A 16643-nucleotide genomic window follows, 5' to 3' on the forward strand; every position below is an offset into this window, starting at 1 on the left:
AATCTTTCATTTTCTTGGGACAAACCTCTACAATTAGATATGTTCCTAGTCTTGTTTTACTTCATCTTCCTGACTAATAAAGAAGGGCATGCTTTAACACATTTCTAAAGTAGGCATTTTAGGGGAAATACTTATATGCTATTGTCCACAGACCTAGTGAAGTTAATTTCATCACTTCAAAATAGCATATTAATTCCCAGGCATCAGGGTGTTGAAACAGAGGGTTTTGCTCCTCTCCCTCTAGTGCTTGTATAAGCTAGAGCAATGCATGCCTCCACAATATTTTCTATCCTCCACAATGGCACAGAACATGAAATACAGTAAAACATGTTGATAAACAGACACTTATGATGGTAGAAAAGACTTAAAACCATAGAATAGATCATCTAAAGACTTTCGTTTTTGAGGAACTGAGAATGATTAACCTTGAGAAGATTCTGGGACACCATAAGAGTCATTTAAAAATGTTTATAGAAAGAGAAATATTCCAAAGTCATTTCAAACAAGTAATTTCACCATGTGACATCTGTGGGATATATTTTTAAATGACAAAAAGAACTATATACAATTTACATTCTTTACTGTTATCATGATGCTGGTGGTAGTCTTACTATTCTGAGATAGTGTTGCATGTAGTGTGAGATAAAACCAATGAGGAATTCCATTGGTGTTAGTGGCAACAGGATTTTCAGCACGGGAATAGATGCATATGTCACTGATGAGAGCAAATAAACTCTGTAGAATTGATGTTAAGTCTATAAACTCACAGTACACAGTAAGTGTGTGTTGCACTACTTCTCTGTTCACTAAAAAGAGCCTAAAGACTAACCCAACAGCAATGAGAACATCAACACTCATATTGTGATTTCTAAATATATAAAAAAAGGAACAAGGGCTTATGGAAAAATAGTTGCACCTATGCCTGAAAAAAGGAAATATATAAGGTAAGTGTAGGCCAACTTGTCATGCCAGAAAAAAATGCTGGAGTCATATCAAAATGGAGCAATTTAAGAATAGGATTGTAATTTCAAGGAAATCAAACATATCAGATATATCTAAATTGAATTTGTAATAAAAAATAAATAAATAAAACCTTACTAGGGGCTTTTGCTGAATGCTTGGGAAGGAACATCTAATAAATGAAAAAATTGATCATTAATCTTGCCTTTCCTGTAGGAACTGCACCTCATTGTACCAAATAATTGATGAGAGTTCCTCTTAATTAAAGTATGCTGGCCAGTAAATGAAGGAGTCACAGAAAGAGATGATCACTATTTTGCAAACCTTAATGAATAATTAAAGGATCTGCACAATGGTATCTGCTAATATCACAATGACAGACAAGCAGACATTGTACCTCCAAATGAAAGTACACACACATACCAACTAGACAGGAAGTAATTTCAGTCTCATGCTCTCAAAAAATAAACTTGAACTTGCATCTGACTGAGCTTTTAGCTCTTACTGCTTAACAATTCATTAATATTGGAAATAGAACTTGCTAAATGATCCCATGAGAATGCAGTGAGCAAAATCTAGATCACATGAAACTCTAAATAACCTAAATTCTTCCACCAAACATTTTCAAAGAAAAAAAAAAAGAATGGAGGTGATGTATACAAGAAATTTAAGAGATACAGCAATTAATCGCAACACATGAGCCTTTATTTGGATCTTGACTCAAAGAAGTTACAAAGAAAAAATTATGAGACCATAAGGAACACTTGAAAATTCACTGGATATTTGATAATATAAAGAAATTGGCCCTGGATGGTAGCTCAGCCCTGTGTATGGACGTCCTGGGTTCGATTGGCACACAGGAGAAGCAACCATCTGCTTCTCTCCTCCCCTCCTCCCCTTTCTCTCCTTCTTCCTCTCCTGCAGCCGATGGTGTGATTGGTTTGAGCATCTGCCTGGGGTCGCTGAAGATAGTTCCATTGGAATTCATCAGCTTCATGCACTAAAAATAGCTATTACTCAAGCATCTACCTGAGAAGAGGGTTGCCAGGTGGATCCTGGTTAGGTCACATACAGGAGTCTGTCTCACTATCTCTACTCCTCTCAAAAAAATTATCATTAATTATTTATCAGTGATAATATTATGGGTTTATTGTAAAAAAATTATCCTTATATATAGATAACTACTATAATATTCAAGAATTAAATAAAATGCGGTGTGTGAATTGCTTTAATCAAAGTGGTGGGGGCAATAAATAAATGAATATTGGCTTTTTGGCTTTCCATCAATAATTAATAAAGTTGCTGATGGGGACATGGGTGTTCATTATGATTTTCCCTACTTTTGCTTTAAATTTCCAAAGAGGTATCTGTAATGTTTGTAGTGAAAGCTGGTGAAATAGGGATCAGATGTGATCCTTAACCTGAAATTTAGACCAGAGGAGTGTGCAAAGTGACAGGGACATAAGTTTCTGATAAAGAACAAGAAAGTATTTTTTAATGGAATTGTTCATTATGGAAAGAAAGTGCTATTGAAGTAGAGTATATTTTTGGTTATAGAAAATATACAAGGTGGGCTCTGGCTGGTCTGGCTCAGTGGTAGAGCACCAGCCTGGTGTGTGGAAGTCCTGGGTTTGATTCCTGGCCAGGGCACACAGGAGAAGCACTCATCTGCTTCTCCACCCCTCCCCCTCTCCTTTCTTTCTCTCTCTTCCCTTCCCACAGTCAAGGCTCCATTAGAGCAAAGTTGGCCCGGATGCTAAGGATGGCTCCAAGGCCTCCGCCTCCATGGCCTCTAGCTCCAAGTGCTAGAATGGCTCCAGCAGCAACAAAGCAACTGCCCAGGTGGGCAGAGCATCGCCCCCTACTGGAGATGCTGGATGGATCCCGATCAGGCGCATCTGGGTGTCTGTTTCTCTGCCTCCCTGTCCCTGCTTCTCACTTCAGGGGGGAAAAAAAACATATATATATATATATATAAGAAAATATACAAGGTGGATATTTAGTATGAGCTCAAGATTTGAATCAAGTTATTTTTCAGGCCCATTCCAATTTAGTCTATGAGCTTTTTTTTTTTTTTCCAGTATCTTCTTCTGAAAGACCACCTGATTCCAAGCACTAATTACAAAAACATGCACAGATTTTGTGTTTGCGTGCTCGTGTGCTTGGCTGTGAAGGAGAAGGCCTGGGATACAGAGCACGGGCACGCAGAGGAACAAGAAGGGGTATATAAAACATTCCAGCAGAACAGGAACAATCTAAAGTATTATGTAGCCCTGCTATGGTTTTTTTTTTTTTTTTTTTTTTTTTTTTTTTTTTTTTTTTTCATTTTTCTGAAGCTGGAAACAGGGAGAGACAGTCAGACAGACTCCCGCATGCGCCCGACCGGGATCCACCCGGCACGCCCACCAGGGGGCGACGCTCTGCCCACCAGGGGGCGATGCTCTGCCCATCCTGGGCGTCGCCATATTGCGACCAGAGCCACTCTAGCGCCTGGGGCAGAGGCCACAGAGCCATCCCCAGCGCCCGGGCCATCTTTGCTCCAATGGAGCCTCGGCTGCGGGAGGGGAAGAGAGAGACAGAGAGGAAAGCGCGGCGGAGGGGTGGAGAAGCAAATGGGCGCTTCTCCTGTGTGCCCTGGCCGGGAATCGAACCCGGGTCCTCCGCACGCTAGGCCGACGCTCTACCGCTGAGCCAACCGGCCAAGCCCTGCTATGTTTAACGTATTCCTGCTGAGAGCTGCACTGAAGTTCTCTTAATTCTCTGAAAGGTAATGATGGTTTCTCTATCACTAGGTAACAAACCCAAACATCGTGTTTCTAAGACACTAATTTAACTATGTTTCAGGAAATCATGCAAAGAGTTCATTAGGAGAACACAGTCCTCTGCTACCTGGGCATAATTTTGTTTTCTCTGCTGCAGACATGCCAATTTAGAATGTCTGAATCGGAACCACCATCCCAGTAGGCTTTTTTTTTTAATGAGAGTCAAAATTCAACTCACCAAGAAATTAAAAGAAAAAAGAAAAACAAAAAATTACCTTTCTGCCTAGCAGTCTTTAAGATTATTCTGTAAATCTTGTACCAATTACTTGACCAGTCACCATCCAAACTGACTTTTTTTGTTTCCTTAGCATAAAGGAAGAAATTAGATTTCTTATCAAGTTCTATTAATCAAGGAAAGAATAATCAGCAAACAGTTTTTGCTAAGTCCACATCATCAACTCTAAAGAACAGTGCCCCTGCATTATGAACCCAATTTCAATTGTGACCTATGCAATTAGGTAATCAAATCCTATATCTGGAATTTATAGATTCATTCTATGCCTCACCGTAATTTGGTGTCATCTGGGGTATATATAGCATCTCTTTCAGCTTGCACTATTTGCATACTGGATTATCCATCACTGGCCTGGAATCTCAGCTCATAGCCTGAGATGGCCTACCAAGGATTTTTTTTAACACTTGAGAAACTGGAAAAGTCACATTGATATGCCTGTGCATTCTATCTGAAGATGGTTACCACATTCTCCTCCCCGGGCGATGTAGGCATTTCCATCTTTTGGAGTCTTCTCATCATTGGATCACTAAGAATTCTTTCTTTTACCCCACTCATTTCCTGGCCAAGTACACTGTCAAACAAAATTAAGAAAAAAACAGCATTCCAGAGGCCTCCCTCTCAAATGATTTTAGAATCTGAATTCTCAACTCCAGATATCTGAAAGCAAGCACCATCATCTTTTAGGGAAGAGTCAAATTCAGTTCGATCAATTTGGAAAATGAATTCAAAGTGATTGACTCCTCACTTTTTATCAACAAACATTTACTGAGTACTTACTAAGAACCCTACTTACTGGCAGAGGAATGGGTTCAAATAAGGCAAAAAATGTCCCTCGATTACTACTAGGACCAACCTCAATTCTGGGTGCAAAGTAAATGAAAAATGAGGAATTCAGAGAAACCGTTTGATAAAAGAACTTGAATCAACATGTTAAGTAGACAACCACCAATGAAGTGAGCTCAGCAGTCAATGCTATCTGCTCTCCAACAGAAAATGAGTTACTAATTAAAGAAAAATCATGACTAAAAATCTTGATAAAAACAACTTTGTTTCTGTTAACAGACTCTTCATCATGTTAGAGTCAGGTCCGAAGGGCCAGACTCCCCACATATATTTACTCTCTGAAAGGGAAGCTGAGAAGATTAATTACCAGTATGAAGTAAGTTATACTGAGCTCAAGGAAATTCAGGAAGGTTGTAATAATTTGCACCAGGGAAAAATGAATATTATCTGAAGTAATTTTTCCAAGTGGATCATTAATTACTGACCTCTTCCAGCACTTTGACTAGTTAATTATAGGTTAACTTATTCCTAATATACGGACTTCCATCACAACCATCATGTGGGACAATGAAATCATTATAATTATCTGAGTTAATCAGCAAGTTCCAATTAGGGTTCTGGTATGGCACCCTTAGTGAAATTATCATCAACTAATTAGGCAAACTAACTTAAATTAACCAAACTTCTGCCCATTAAATGCTCTACTTACTCATCCTTCAAGAAGGTACCATTCACTAGTTTGTCTTTGGTGTCAGGAACATTGTAAAGTTTCCCAGAAAAACTGGGAAAAAAGAAATCTCTGTTAAATATGAACGCATGCCTTCATGTAGGCATGCATGAATAGATTATCTACCTCAGAAAAACTTTGAGTCAGTGGAGACCTTCTAGGTTGCAAAACAAATATAGACCATATTTAGGATTTAAGTTTGCTTTCCCTTGGAATTATCACTTACGAGTCTTTTTCTTGGTGTTAATTTATTCATTCAGTGAACACAATGTTTTAATAAAGGAGGAGCTATTATTCCAACTCAGCCAACTCATGTGTTTGGCTCCCTAAGTGCCCTTGGCTGGCATCTGGGAACTTGAATATGGGCAGGGTTTCCTCATCATTCCCTCAGAAGAATGTCTCACTGTGCTTAAACTGTTTATGCAAACAATATGGCTCATGCTGAAAACCTTCTGAGAGTATGGGATTTTGATATACGGTAGGCACTGAATACCTATATGACCCTTCCCCCAATAAAAACTCTGAGCACTGAGTCCCTGATGAGTGTCCCAAGATAACATTTCACATATGTTGTCACAATTCATTACTGGACGAATTAAGTGCTTTCTGTGTGACTCCACTGAGAGAAGTCTCTTGGAAGCTTAGGCCCGGTTTCCCCTAGATTTTGTCCCACGTGGCTTTTCTTTGTGCTGACTTGTGTTATATGCTTTCATTGAAATACCTCATAGTCACGCATACAACAATATGCTGAAGCATGTTGAGTCCTTCCAGTAAATCACCAAATGGTCTTGGGGAGCCCAACACCGGTGACATAGTAAGTTTGAAGTGGTAATGAAATAGGAGCATAGTAAACTGCAGTTGGTGGCTCCTGGAGTGGGGCTGATCTGGAAGTCCAGACAAGGGCCCATTGGTGGCACGTGTTCTCCCTAGACTCAATATCCATTTCCGCTTGCCATGTGGAACAAGAGGCAGTTCAAGCGGGAATAAATTTAAGAGAGCATCTAATCCAGAGTTCTCATTTTTTCGGATGAGCTAAGGTTGAGAGCTAAAATAACTTTCTATAAGACACAGAGCGAGTTCAAAGCAAATACTAGCATGCCAAAACCACATCTCAACCCCCGGTAGTTACTACCAGTAAATCATTTGCTGCCTGGCTGGAGCTGAGCTTTTCTCCCAAGGCCTCCTGCTTGCATCAAGATGTGCCACATGGTTGCAGATTCGCACCATGTTGCATTTTCAATTAAAACAGCTAAATGGGGTGTTTTAAAAGGATGATGCCCAAGCTGCCAGGACAATAACACCACAAACTCCACCAGGTTTTATTAGTCCAATGACAGCATAAATCATTAGGAAAACGTGTGCCAACCAGAGAAACAGCAATACCTCAAACTCTTGAGTACTGAATGCCACCCAGTTGGCCGAGAAAGAACCATGTGGCTTAAAATCTTTTCTTGCAATTACTACACTAGCTAGTACATAGTTTTTTGGCAGAGATGCCCCACATGCACAGCCGAACTCAGCTAATTTTCACTCTGCTGATCGACAAATGTCCCCCCCCCCCCTCAGAAAAACCACCCAGAGAGCTTTTATGAATTCTGAGGAAGAGCATCAATAAGTGAGCCCATTCGTTACAGCCTGGCTTTAACAAATGCATGTTAAATAGGCCACCCAATATTTATCACAAAAGAATTCTACTGTGCTAACTAAGATGATGAGTTAAGAATATCAATCATACTAATTACTCGAGTCTGAAAGTCAAACAGCGAGATTTCCGGAGTCCTTTTTTTCTCTTGAATTGAGCCTGCCTTTCAGAAAGCAGGGGGGAAAAAAATTAAGTAATTTTACTATCACCTTCTCCAAAATCATTATTAGTTCTTAACAGTTAGACAAGAAATGCCATACAATGCTACATCAATTTCTGTAAGCACTAAAATAATTGCATGACCAAAGGAATGAAAGAGTTTTTTTATTAAATTTATTTTTTCATCAAAGTCGCAGTGCCAGGTTGTCTCCTTGAGACTTCAATGGCCCAAGTGTTCAGTTCCATCTGTGACTACATTTTGTTTGTTTGTTTTGTTTGTTTTAGGTGAGAGGAGGGAAGGGAGTGAGGCAGACTCTCGTGTGTGCACCAATAATATCCACCCGGCGATCCCATCTGGGGCCAATGCTTGAGTACCGACCTATTTTTAGCACCTGAGGCTGTTACACTCTGAGGGAGATATCCTCAGCACCTGAGGCCTCACCTGAACCAACTGAGCCACTGGCTGTGGGAGGGGAAGAGGAAGAGAAAGAAAAGATGGAGGAGGTCAGAAGCAGATGGTCACTTCTCTTGTGTTCCCCAACTGAAAATTGCACCTAGGATGTCCATACAACAGGCCGACGGATGCTCTATCCACTAGAACCATCAGCCAGGGCCTGAATGTGTTTTTGTTTTGTTTTGTTTTGTTTTTGTATTTTCTGAAGCTGGAAACTGGGGAGGCAGTCAGACAGACTCCCGCATGCGCCCGACTGGGATTCACCAGGCACGTCCACCAGGGGGCGATGCTCTGCCCATCCAGGGCGTCGCTCTGTCGTGACCAGAGCCACTCTAGCGCCTGGGGCAGAGGCCAAGGAGCCATCCCCAGTGCCCGGACCATCTCTTGCTCCAATGGAGCCTTGGCTGCGGGAGGGGAAGAGAGAGACAGAGAGGAAGGAGAGGGGGAGGGGTGGAGAAGCAGAGGGGCGCTTCTCCTGTGTGCCCTGGCCGGGAATCGAACCCAGGACTTCCACACACCAGGCTGGTGCTCTACCACTGAGCCAACCAGCCAGGGCCTGAATGTGTGTTTTATGATAATTTCAAAAACTGTTAATCCATTCTACATTGACTAACCCCTCCCTCAAAGAGAAGTATCCTACCAACAGGGGGAGACTCCTGAACTGTAGGGGATAAAGGGACACTATCAGGATAGGACTAATAGGTAGCTTCAACTATATAGAGAGATGATGGTCTATTCCCTAGCTTGGGGGCAGACAGATAGGGTTTATGGTAGTCCTTAAACTTTTTGTATGTTTTAAATATTTTATAATAATTTAAACAATACTTAACTCCATAAATTTGCTTGATTGGCATTCCTAGGCCCTCGAGGAGGCATCTTACTTAGCCATGCTCTCTCTCGAGTCAAACTGTATTTTCTTTAGCAGGGCCAGAGTGGCCTATTAAAACCATTTCTATTACACTGAGTTCCCAAAGACTAGGCCAAATTTTCACTACCTTTCCTATTAGATATTTTTTGTCTACGGAGCATCTTGAAAGAATATATAAGCCAAGGGTATTTTCAATCTGTGCAAGGAAAGTGATAACAGCTTCTCATATTAAAGCTGCCAGCTTCCCAGACTGAAAATTTTGTCAGTGAGTAAAAGGTATAAGATCAAGAAAAACAAGATAAATTGACCAAGTGTGCTTTAAAATGTCCCATAAACATAAAAGGCCTTCTTCCCCCAGTTCATAATGGGGAGATGGGAGCCAGCTGTGTTCACAGAAACCTCATGTTTAATGTATAGTAGCACAGTAAGATCTCAAACGGGACCGCGATCCGAGCATCAGCATCAACTGGAAACTTGTTAAAAATGCAAATTCCCAGTTCTCTGCTGGGGGATACGAGATGGGTGAGCAGTAATCCCTCCAAATGGTTCTGATGCCTGCTAGTTGGAGAAGCAAGGATGTTGAGCCCTTCGAGTCCGAGTGACTGGGTTTGAATACAGGGATCTGTCCCTGCTAAATGATGACTTTGACCAAGTTACTTAACTTGTTTATCGTCATTTTATAGGTGAGGAAATGAAAGCATAAGTGAAAATAATAATAGTTCTTAACCCACTGGAACACTGGCAATAAGATAAGACTTTTAAAAGTTTGGCCAAATGGTTGACACATACTAAGTACCCAACAAATGTGAGCATGCCCTGGCCAGGTTGCTTAATTGGTTAGAGCATGGTACCATTACATCAAAGTTGTAGGTTCAATCCCTGATCAGGACATATATGAGAATCAACCAATGAATGCATAAATCCATTCTTTTTCTCTCTCTCCTTCCTCTTCTTCCATCTCTCTAATAATTAATTATTTTTTTTAAGTGAGCATTATTTTCTTTACTATGGAGATGATTGCAGATTTGCTTTTATTCCAGTTTGCTCATCTATTTATTCCATCAGCAATTATTGAGCATGTACCACGTCAGACTCGGGCACTCAAGTTGCACAGGACACCTGGCTGCCCTGCTTCTTGGTCCTGCTGCACATCAGAATCACCCAGAGACTGAAGAAATGCGCTGTCTGCACCCACTCTACAGCAGAACAGAATCTCTGACAGTGGTGCTCATGCTCGGATATGTTATAAAAGTCACTCAGGATATTTTAACAGAAGAAGGAAACCTGCAAGCGAAGATTACAGCCCCAAATCCAAGAAGCAGGGGCTGGTTATATGCGCATGATCACAAAAAAGTTTTAGAAGGGTTCCTTTGCCCAGCAAACTTGTATTGCACTTATATATTCCTCTCCTGATTTACTGATCTGCTTTAAGAAGCAAAAATCATGTTTTCCTAAATCTTCAGTGCTGGCTACCATGCCAAAAAAACTAGATGCAGAAAAGTTTGTCATGTGACAAGAAGGAGCTCTAACATTGGGCCCTCCCAACACCTGGAAACCTGAGCTCAGAATTTCAGGACAGAGGACTAATTATACAGCCATCAGCTTTGTAACCAACACTGTAAAAGCACATTTCCCTAAATATACGGCCCACGCCTGAAGGCTAGACATAATGGCTTCACATACCAGTCTCCAAGGGGAAGAGCGACAGGGGCAAAGCTTTTAAATTAATTAAAAGAGACACTCAGGCACACTTCATGACATTCTTTAATCTCCATTCTCCTGTGATAAATTTAGAGTGACAGGCCCAGGACCAGGCTAATGAGCTGACGGCAGGACCCTATGGAACCTCATCAAGAAGCCCTCAAACACTCTGCAGCATGCAGGGCCCAGGGCCCAGAAAAAGGGAGGAGGAGGAACTCAGCACCCGGTGTCCACTGTGCCACCAGGATGCTCTGAAGAATACCCAACAGACATGACAGCCCCGTTCTACTCTCCCATTTTCAGGCAAGGTGATCTTAGGCAAATTACCTAAATATCACGAGCCTCAGACTCTTCATTCATAACAGAGGAAGTAGTAACACACACTTTTGTTTACATTCCATTAGAAAAATACTTGGCCCTGGCTGGTTGGCTCAATGGTAGAGCATCGGCCTGGCATGTGAATGTCCTGGGTTCAATTCCCAGTCAGGGCACACAAGAGAAGTGACCATCTGCTTCTACATGCCTCCCCCTTCTCTCCCCCTTTCTCTCTCTTCCCCTTCCACAGTCATGACTTGATTAGTTCGAGTGAGTTGGCCCTGAGTGCTGAGGATGGCTCCATGCAGCCTCTGCCTCAGGCACTAAAAACAGCTTGGTTCCCGAGCAATGGCCCTAGATGGGCAGAGCTTTGCTCAAAGAGTGCTTGCAGGGTGGATCCCAGTGGAGGCGCATGTTGGAATCTGTCTTTTTCCCTCTTGTCACTTAGAAAAAAAGAAAAAAGAAAAATGCTCATAAAGTACATAGTACATTAACTGGTGCACAATAAGTGCTCAATAAATATTACCTATTTGAATTACTATCAAATGTGTTGAAAAATTTCCAATATAACAGCTGAGCAAAAGCTCTTTCCTTAATCTAGCTTCTTATTGAAAAGAAATTTCCAAAGATAGAGCAGAGATTCCTGGAAGTAGAGAGCTTGCTCTACAGGCACTGAAACCTTTAGAGACTCCTTGGCCATGGTTCCTACAAGAGCCCAACCTGCCCTGCTAGAGTGATGAGAGCATCAGGAAAGCAGCTGTTTCCTCCCACCATCCAGCAGGGCAGAGGCAAACAGCAGTTTGGCTCTTTGCAAGAAGAGAAGTAAGGCAAGGAGGGTCTGTCTCCCTCCCTCTGGCCTTATAAACATGGGAGGAAAGGGCTTTTGCTTCCATCCTATCTTAATCCCATTACATTCTTATCATTTTGTCAGTGCAGACAAAGCTCCTTAGCTCCTGCCAACACTCACTCTAATGCCTTCCCCTGTGGTTCATTCTTTCTTGGTCTTGGAGCTAATAGGCTGTCAAGAGTTTTACTGTCCCCTCTGGTGATTCCTACTTAAATGCTATTTAGGGTCCCACCTCTTTCTGAACTTAGCTTTATGGCTCCTATATATATTTCTTTCCCTTATGCATGAAAAATTTTCTGTGTAAAGTTCTGTTTAGGGTTGAAAATATTTCTACAGTCTTCTACTTCTGGGTAAGCCCAAGGAAAGGGAAATTGGAGGCAAGGTCAGCCACATCCATTCATTTCCAAATAAACACAAACTCCTCACACTGCAAGGTGCTGGGCTGAGTCCCCAGGCATGGAAGCGGGGGTGGATGTAAGTGACCTCTCCACTGTAACAGAGGAGATTTTAAATATTAATAATAACTAGGAAACAAAGGGTCAAGTGAAGGATGCCATGAGCAGCATGGACAGAGAACCCCGGGGAGTGGAGGAAGCAAAAACTAGACAGAGGAGGACCCGGGAGAGCTGGAGCAGTCAGTCTCTGGTGGGGGCTCTGAGAGGTGGCAGACTCCTAACCAAAGATGAGGAAGGGCAGGAGGAGCACTTCCAGCAGAAGGAATGGAAGGCAAGGAGGCAGGAAAGTAGGAGGCAACTGTGCGAAATGCTCCAGATTTAGAAAAAGCAGAAACAGAGACTGCAGAAAATAAAGCTGCTCAGGGGAAAATACACTGCCAAATATTAGCAATAACCATCTTTGAAAGAGAGAAAAAAGTATTTTTGCAGATTATAGGGCAAATTGGTGACATATGGATTTCATGATTAAGAATAAGTAATATATTCTAATCAATATAGTCTCAGGGATCATGAACATAAAACTCTAAGACTAGAGAAGTGTATTTTCAATGTCCAGTGAACTGGCAGATCACCCTCCCCAATGTGTTCAGTTTCCCTCACTGAAAGGCTTGCTCAAACCACTGAACTAGCTGTAAGTCAAATGCTTTCCAACTAGTTATTTTCCCCCTCTAGTTTTAAAAACTATTACCTAAAGTCGGAAGGCACATATTAGATGACTTAAGTCAGAAATCTGTTATTTATCAGCAGTCATTTCCTAGAAACCAGACTGGTTTTAAGGTGGAATAAATGTGCATCAGAGGTAAACACAATTATTGACATGTCTAAGGGCATCTGCACCTTAGTATATTTTTCTATCCTCTAGCTTAATCTTAGAAATCTATGATGAAGAGTAAGCTCTCAAACAGAAATTCTGTGCATTAGAGCTCACTTCACTTTATCCTTACAACCAAAGAGCTAAGTTCAAAAAAGGTCCAGAAAACATTATAGGTCATCAACCAATCTCAAATGGTGACTTTTTTTTCTTTCTTCTTTTCCAAGTAAGACAAGGGGAGACAGAGAGACAGACTCCTGCATGTGCCCCAACTGGGACCTACCCAGGAACCCCCATCTGGGGCCAAAGCTCTGCCTACCTGGGGCCATGCTTGCAACTAAGCTATTTTAGCACCTGAGGGCGAGGCTCAAGGAGCCATCCTCAGCACCCGGAGCCAATGTGCTCGAAACAGTAGAGCCATGGCTACAGGAGAAGAGAAAGAGAGAACGAGAGAGAAAGAAAGAAAGGGGAGGAGGAGGGGTAGAGAAGCAGATAATTGCTTCTCCTGTGTTTCCTGATCAGGACTTGAACCTGGGACATCCACATACTGGGCTGACACTCTACCACTAAGCCAACAGGCCAGGGCAAATAATGACTTCTTGAAACAGAAAAAAAACCCTGGGCACTGCTTCTGTGCTCTTCCAGACCTGTCAAATGTCCCTTCACAACACAAAACTGGATGACAGTTGCAGGCCAGGGAAGCTTACCATATACCACATGCTTGGCCACTTGGGATCATTGAAGTAAGTGGACTGGGCATGACTGAAGTCATAATCCCTCTTGGTCCGTTTTTTTACCACTTGCTGTTGGATCCACTCCACCTGCCAAGAAGAAGGATATCTGCTGAGTATTCAAGTCCTGTCAGGGTTAGTAAAACATAAATCATAGAGTCTAAAGCATTTCCCACCTTGAATCAATTCTGCTTAAGTCACGAGCTTCAGTCTTAAGAATTAACTTTATTTATTTATTCTATCCAGGTAGGCATTTTTGTCTTTTATGGCAGATCATTCAATGTCTCAATAATATGCTAACCTTTTAGTCTTTTTAGAAAGCATACACCACTTACAGTTTATTGCAAATTGACACTGTCAGTTTTTAAGGTAATTTTTTCATCTTTACTATATATTAAAGGTCAGCAAACTTTCTCTATAAAGGTCCAGATAATAAATGTTTTAGGCTTTTCAGGTCATATGATCTTTGTTGCAACTACAATTCTGCCATTGTAGTGCCACAGGCAATACTTTATATAAAAAAACAGGTGGCAGGCTATAATCAGGCCCACAGGCCATAGTTTATGATCTCTGACTTATTCTACACATCAAAAATTTTAAATGTTCCAGGATTAAACATCATATTTAAAAGTCATCCTCAGGCCCTGGTCAGTTGGCTCTGTGATCCATCAGCTTGGCGTGTGGATGTCCTGGGTTCAATTCCTGGCCAGGGTACACAGGAGAAGAACCCATCTGCTTCTCCACACCCCCTCTTGCTTCTCTCCACTGAGGATGGCTCCATGGCCTCCATCTCAGGTGCTAAAAAATGGTCTGGTTGCAATGGAGCAAGTGCCCCAGATGGGCAGAGCATCGCCCCCTAGTGGGCTTTCTAGGTGGATCCCAGTTGGGGTCTGTCTCTGCCTCCCCTCCTCTCACTAAATTTTTTAAAAAAAAAGTCATCCTGGGAGCAAATGCTCCAGGATCACAAATTTAAAAATAAAAATAAGAAATGCTTTCTACAACACAGTTGGTAGAAAAAGTACTATTTGAGAGGAATCAGAAAACTAAAGCCCTAGGCTTGTCTCTGGCAAAAAAATTGGAGAACTCAGTTTCCTGAGCCATAGGCTCCTTGCCAATTCTAAAATTCAATTCAAACCTACCATGTTTGAGAAAGTCTTAATATTTACCTGTAACTTTTGCTTAAACAAAGCACTTGGAACTTTGAGCTTACTACAGGATTACAACTTAAATGGTAGTATGAATGGCAGTATTTTTAAAAATAGATAACATTATGTCAAAATAAAAATAAGCATGTTCCATTTTAAATCAAGCATCTCAAATGCACTATCAGCCTTGGTGACATTTTATAATTTGCTCCTCATTTTCTTTTGATTTATTCTGGCCATAGCTAATTTAGTCACACTACTCTAAAAGTTTCTTTTCCACCATTTAGCCCTACTCTTCATAAAAGAATTCAAAATTGAGAGGATTATGTAGCCCACTGCTGTGATTTCATCCCCACCCATTCAGTAAAGATTTCAAAACCTCTCTTGGCTACTTGATTCAAGATGATATAAAACACTAATTAACAAACTCAAAATGCATAGCAGTAAATAAAACAGTAAAAGCCAAAAGCCAAACTAATAAATTTCTATGATTCTCATAGAAATATATTCATGGGAAATGTATTAAACAAGAATATTGGTATGCAAGATGAATTTAAATTGTGAATTCCTCACATCACTAGCAAAGTAAATTAATTACATGGCCTCTTAAGTAAATATAAGTTCTGTTTATGACTATGATCACAGCCAAGCATCATATATGTGCCTGCTCCGATAGGTAAGGTAAGCAAAATTAATACAGAAAAAAAGGCAATAAATGAAAAAATAATATTCTGGAAAATAAAAGTTTTCCTGTTCCTATTTTCATTAATCTAGACCAAGTGACCCTCTGGCACCGAATCATTTTACACACACACCCCTACCCCCACATACACACACAGGATAAACGGTATTACATATTATTTATTCAAACTATTGGACAATAGTTGTCAAGGAAGTTAATAGAAAACAATCATTTTTCTTTAATTAAAGAGAATGCTTTTTAGAAATTACATTAAAACTAATGTGGAATTTAAAATGTGCATAAATTTATTTATAATGAAGAGAGTAATTTTTAAATGACTGTGTTTCTAAAAATATAGGACACAAATCAATTTCCTTCTCCAAGTAGAGCAGCAAGCTTGGGCATGGGCATGCATATGCTTTTCTATTTCCAAAACACATTTTAATCTCTTGATTTCAATCATTCTATGTTATGAGTTTCATTCACTTATTTAATCATTGAAAAAAAGCATTAAGTGCCAATTCTATACCAGACACTGTGCTAGGAATATGAAGATGGGTAAGAATAATCTTTGCTTTTGAAGGAACTAATATTTTACCAAGGAATATTTAGCAAGTATTCCACAAGTTTCCACTTCATAAAAATGAAATTATCGCTATGACTGACATCTAGCATAGGCCTTATTACTGTAGTAATTAGACCATTTCTGAAAAATTTGACTACATTAATTATATCTGTGATCCGTAGATTATAGTCTCTAAGTCTTACTCCAATGATATTGAACCATTTCATATTTGTTGCTTGGCAAAAGAAGGCTGCAGATCTGTTTAGACAGAACTCTTTTCAAACTAATCTTACATTGGCAGTGGCCTTTCCTAACAGCCTCCATAAATTCCAAACTGCCAACATATATGTGTCCATAAACCAGAAAGTGTTAAATCTTCCCCACTGTGGACTCAAAGAGACTGCTAGAGATCAGAACAAGTCACTACTGAGGTGGGGTGGATAATTGTTTCTACAATGACACTACTACAATACACTTCATCATATATACACACCACACACACACATATACTCACTATACACACACAAATGGTATAAGTTTGTGAGTAAACCAAGATGCTGCCATTTTCCTAGATGAACTATAGGTACTAAAATAGAACAAAATATCTTACCAAACAGCATCTCTTCTGTAATTTCACCAAACAAAAATGCTTATTTACAGGGCTTGGTGGCTAGAAGGTGGTACAGCAACTAGGCATCTAGAGCTGACTATAAGTCACTCTTACTGATCATAGGGCTGCAA

The 16643-nt window shown here is 40.6% G+C and overlaps 1 protein-coding gene across 4 annotated transcripts in view; it reads right to left on the reverse strand.

Moving 5' to 3' along the window:
- PCSK5 (proprotein convertase subtilisin/kexin type 5) overlaps positions 1–16643 on the reverse strand; it is a 449146-nt gene that overhangs the window by 344749 nt on the left and 87754 nt on the right. For all 4 annotated transcript variants that reach the window (XM_066367966.1, XM_066367965.1, XM_066367968.1 and 1 more), the window contains exon 3: positions 13487–13600. In XM_066367966.1, the coding sequence (XP_066224063.1) occupies positions 13487–13600 (114 nt within the window). The remainder of the gene's footprint in view (positions 1–13486; positions 13601–16643) is intronic.

The sequence above is a fragment of the Saccopteryx leptura genome, chromosome 2 (assembly GCF_036850995.1).
Source record: "Saccopteryx leptura isolate mSacLep1 chromosome 2, mSacLep1_pri_phased_curated, whole genome shotgun sequence".
Lineage (NCBI taxonomy): Eukaryota > Metazoa > Chordata > Mammalia > Chiroptera > Emballonuridae > Saccopteryx > Saccopteryx leptura.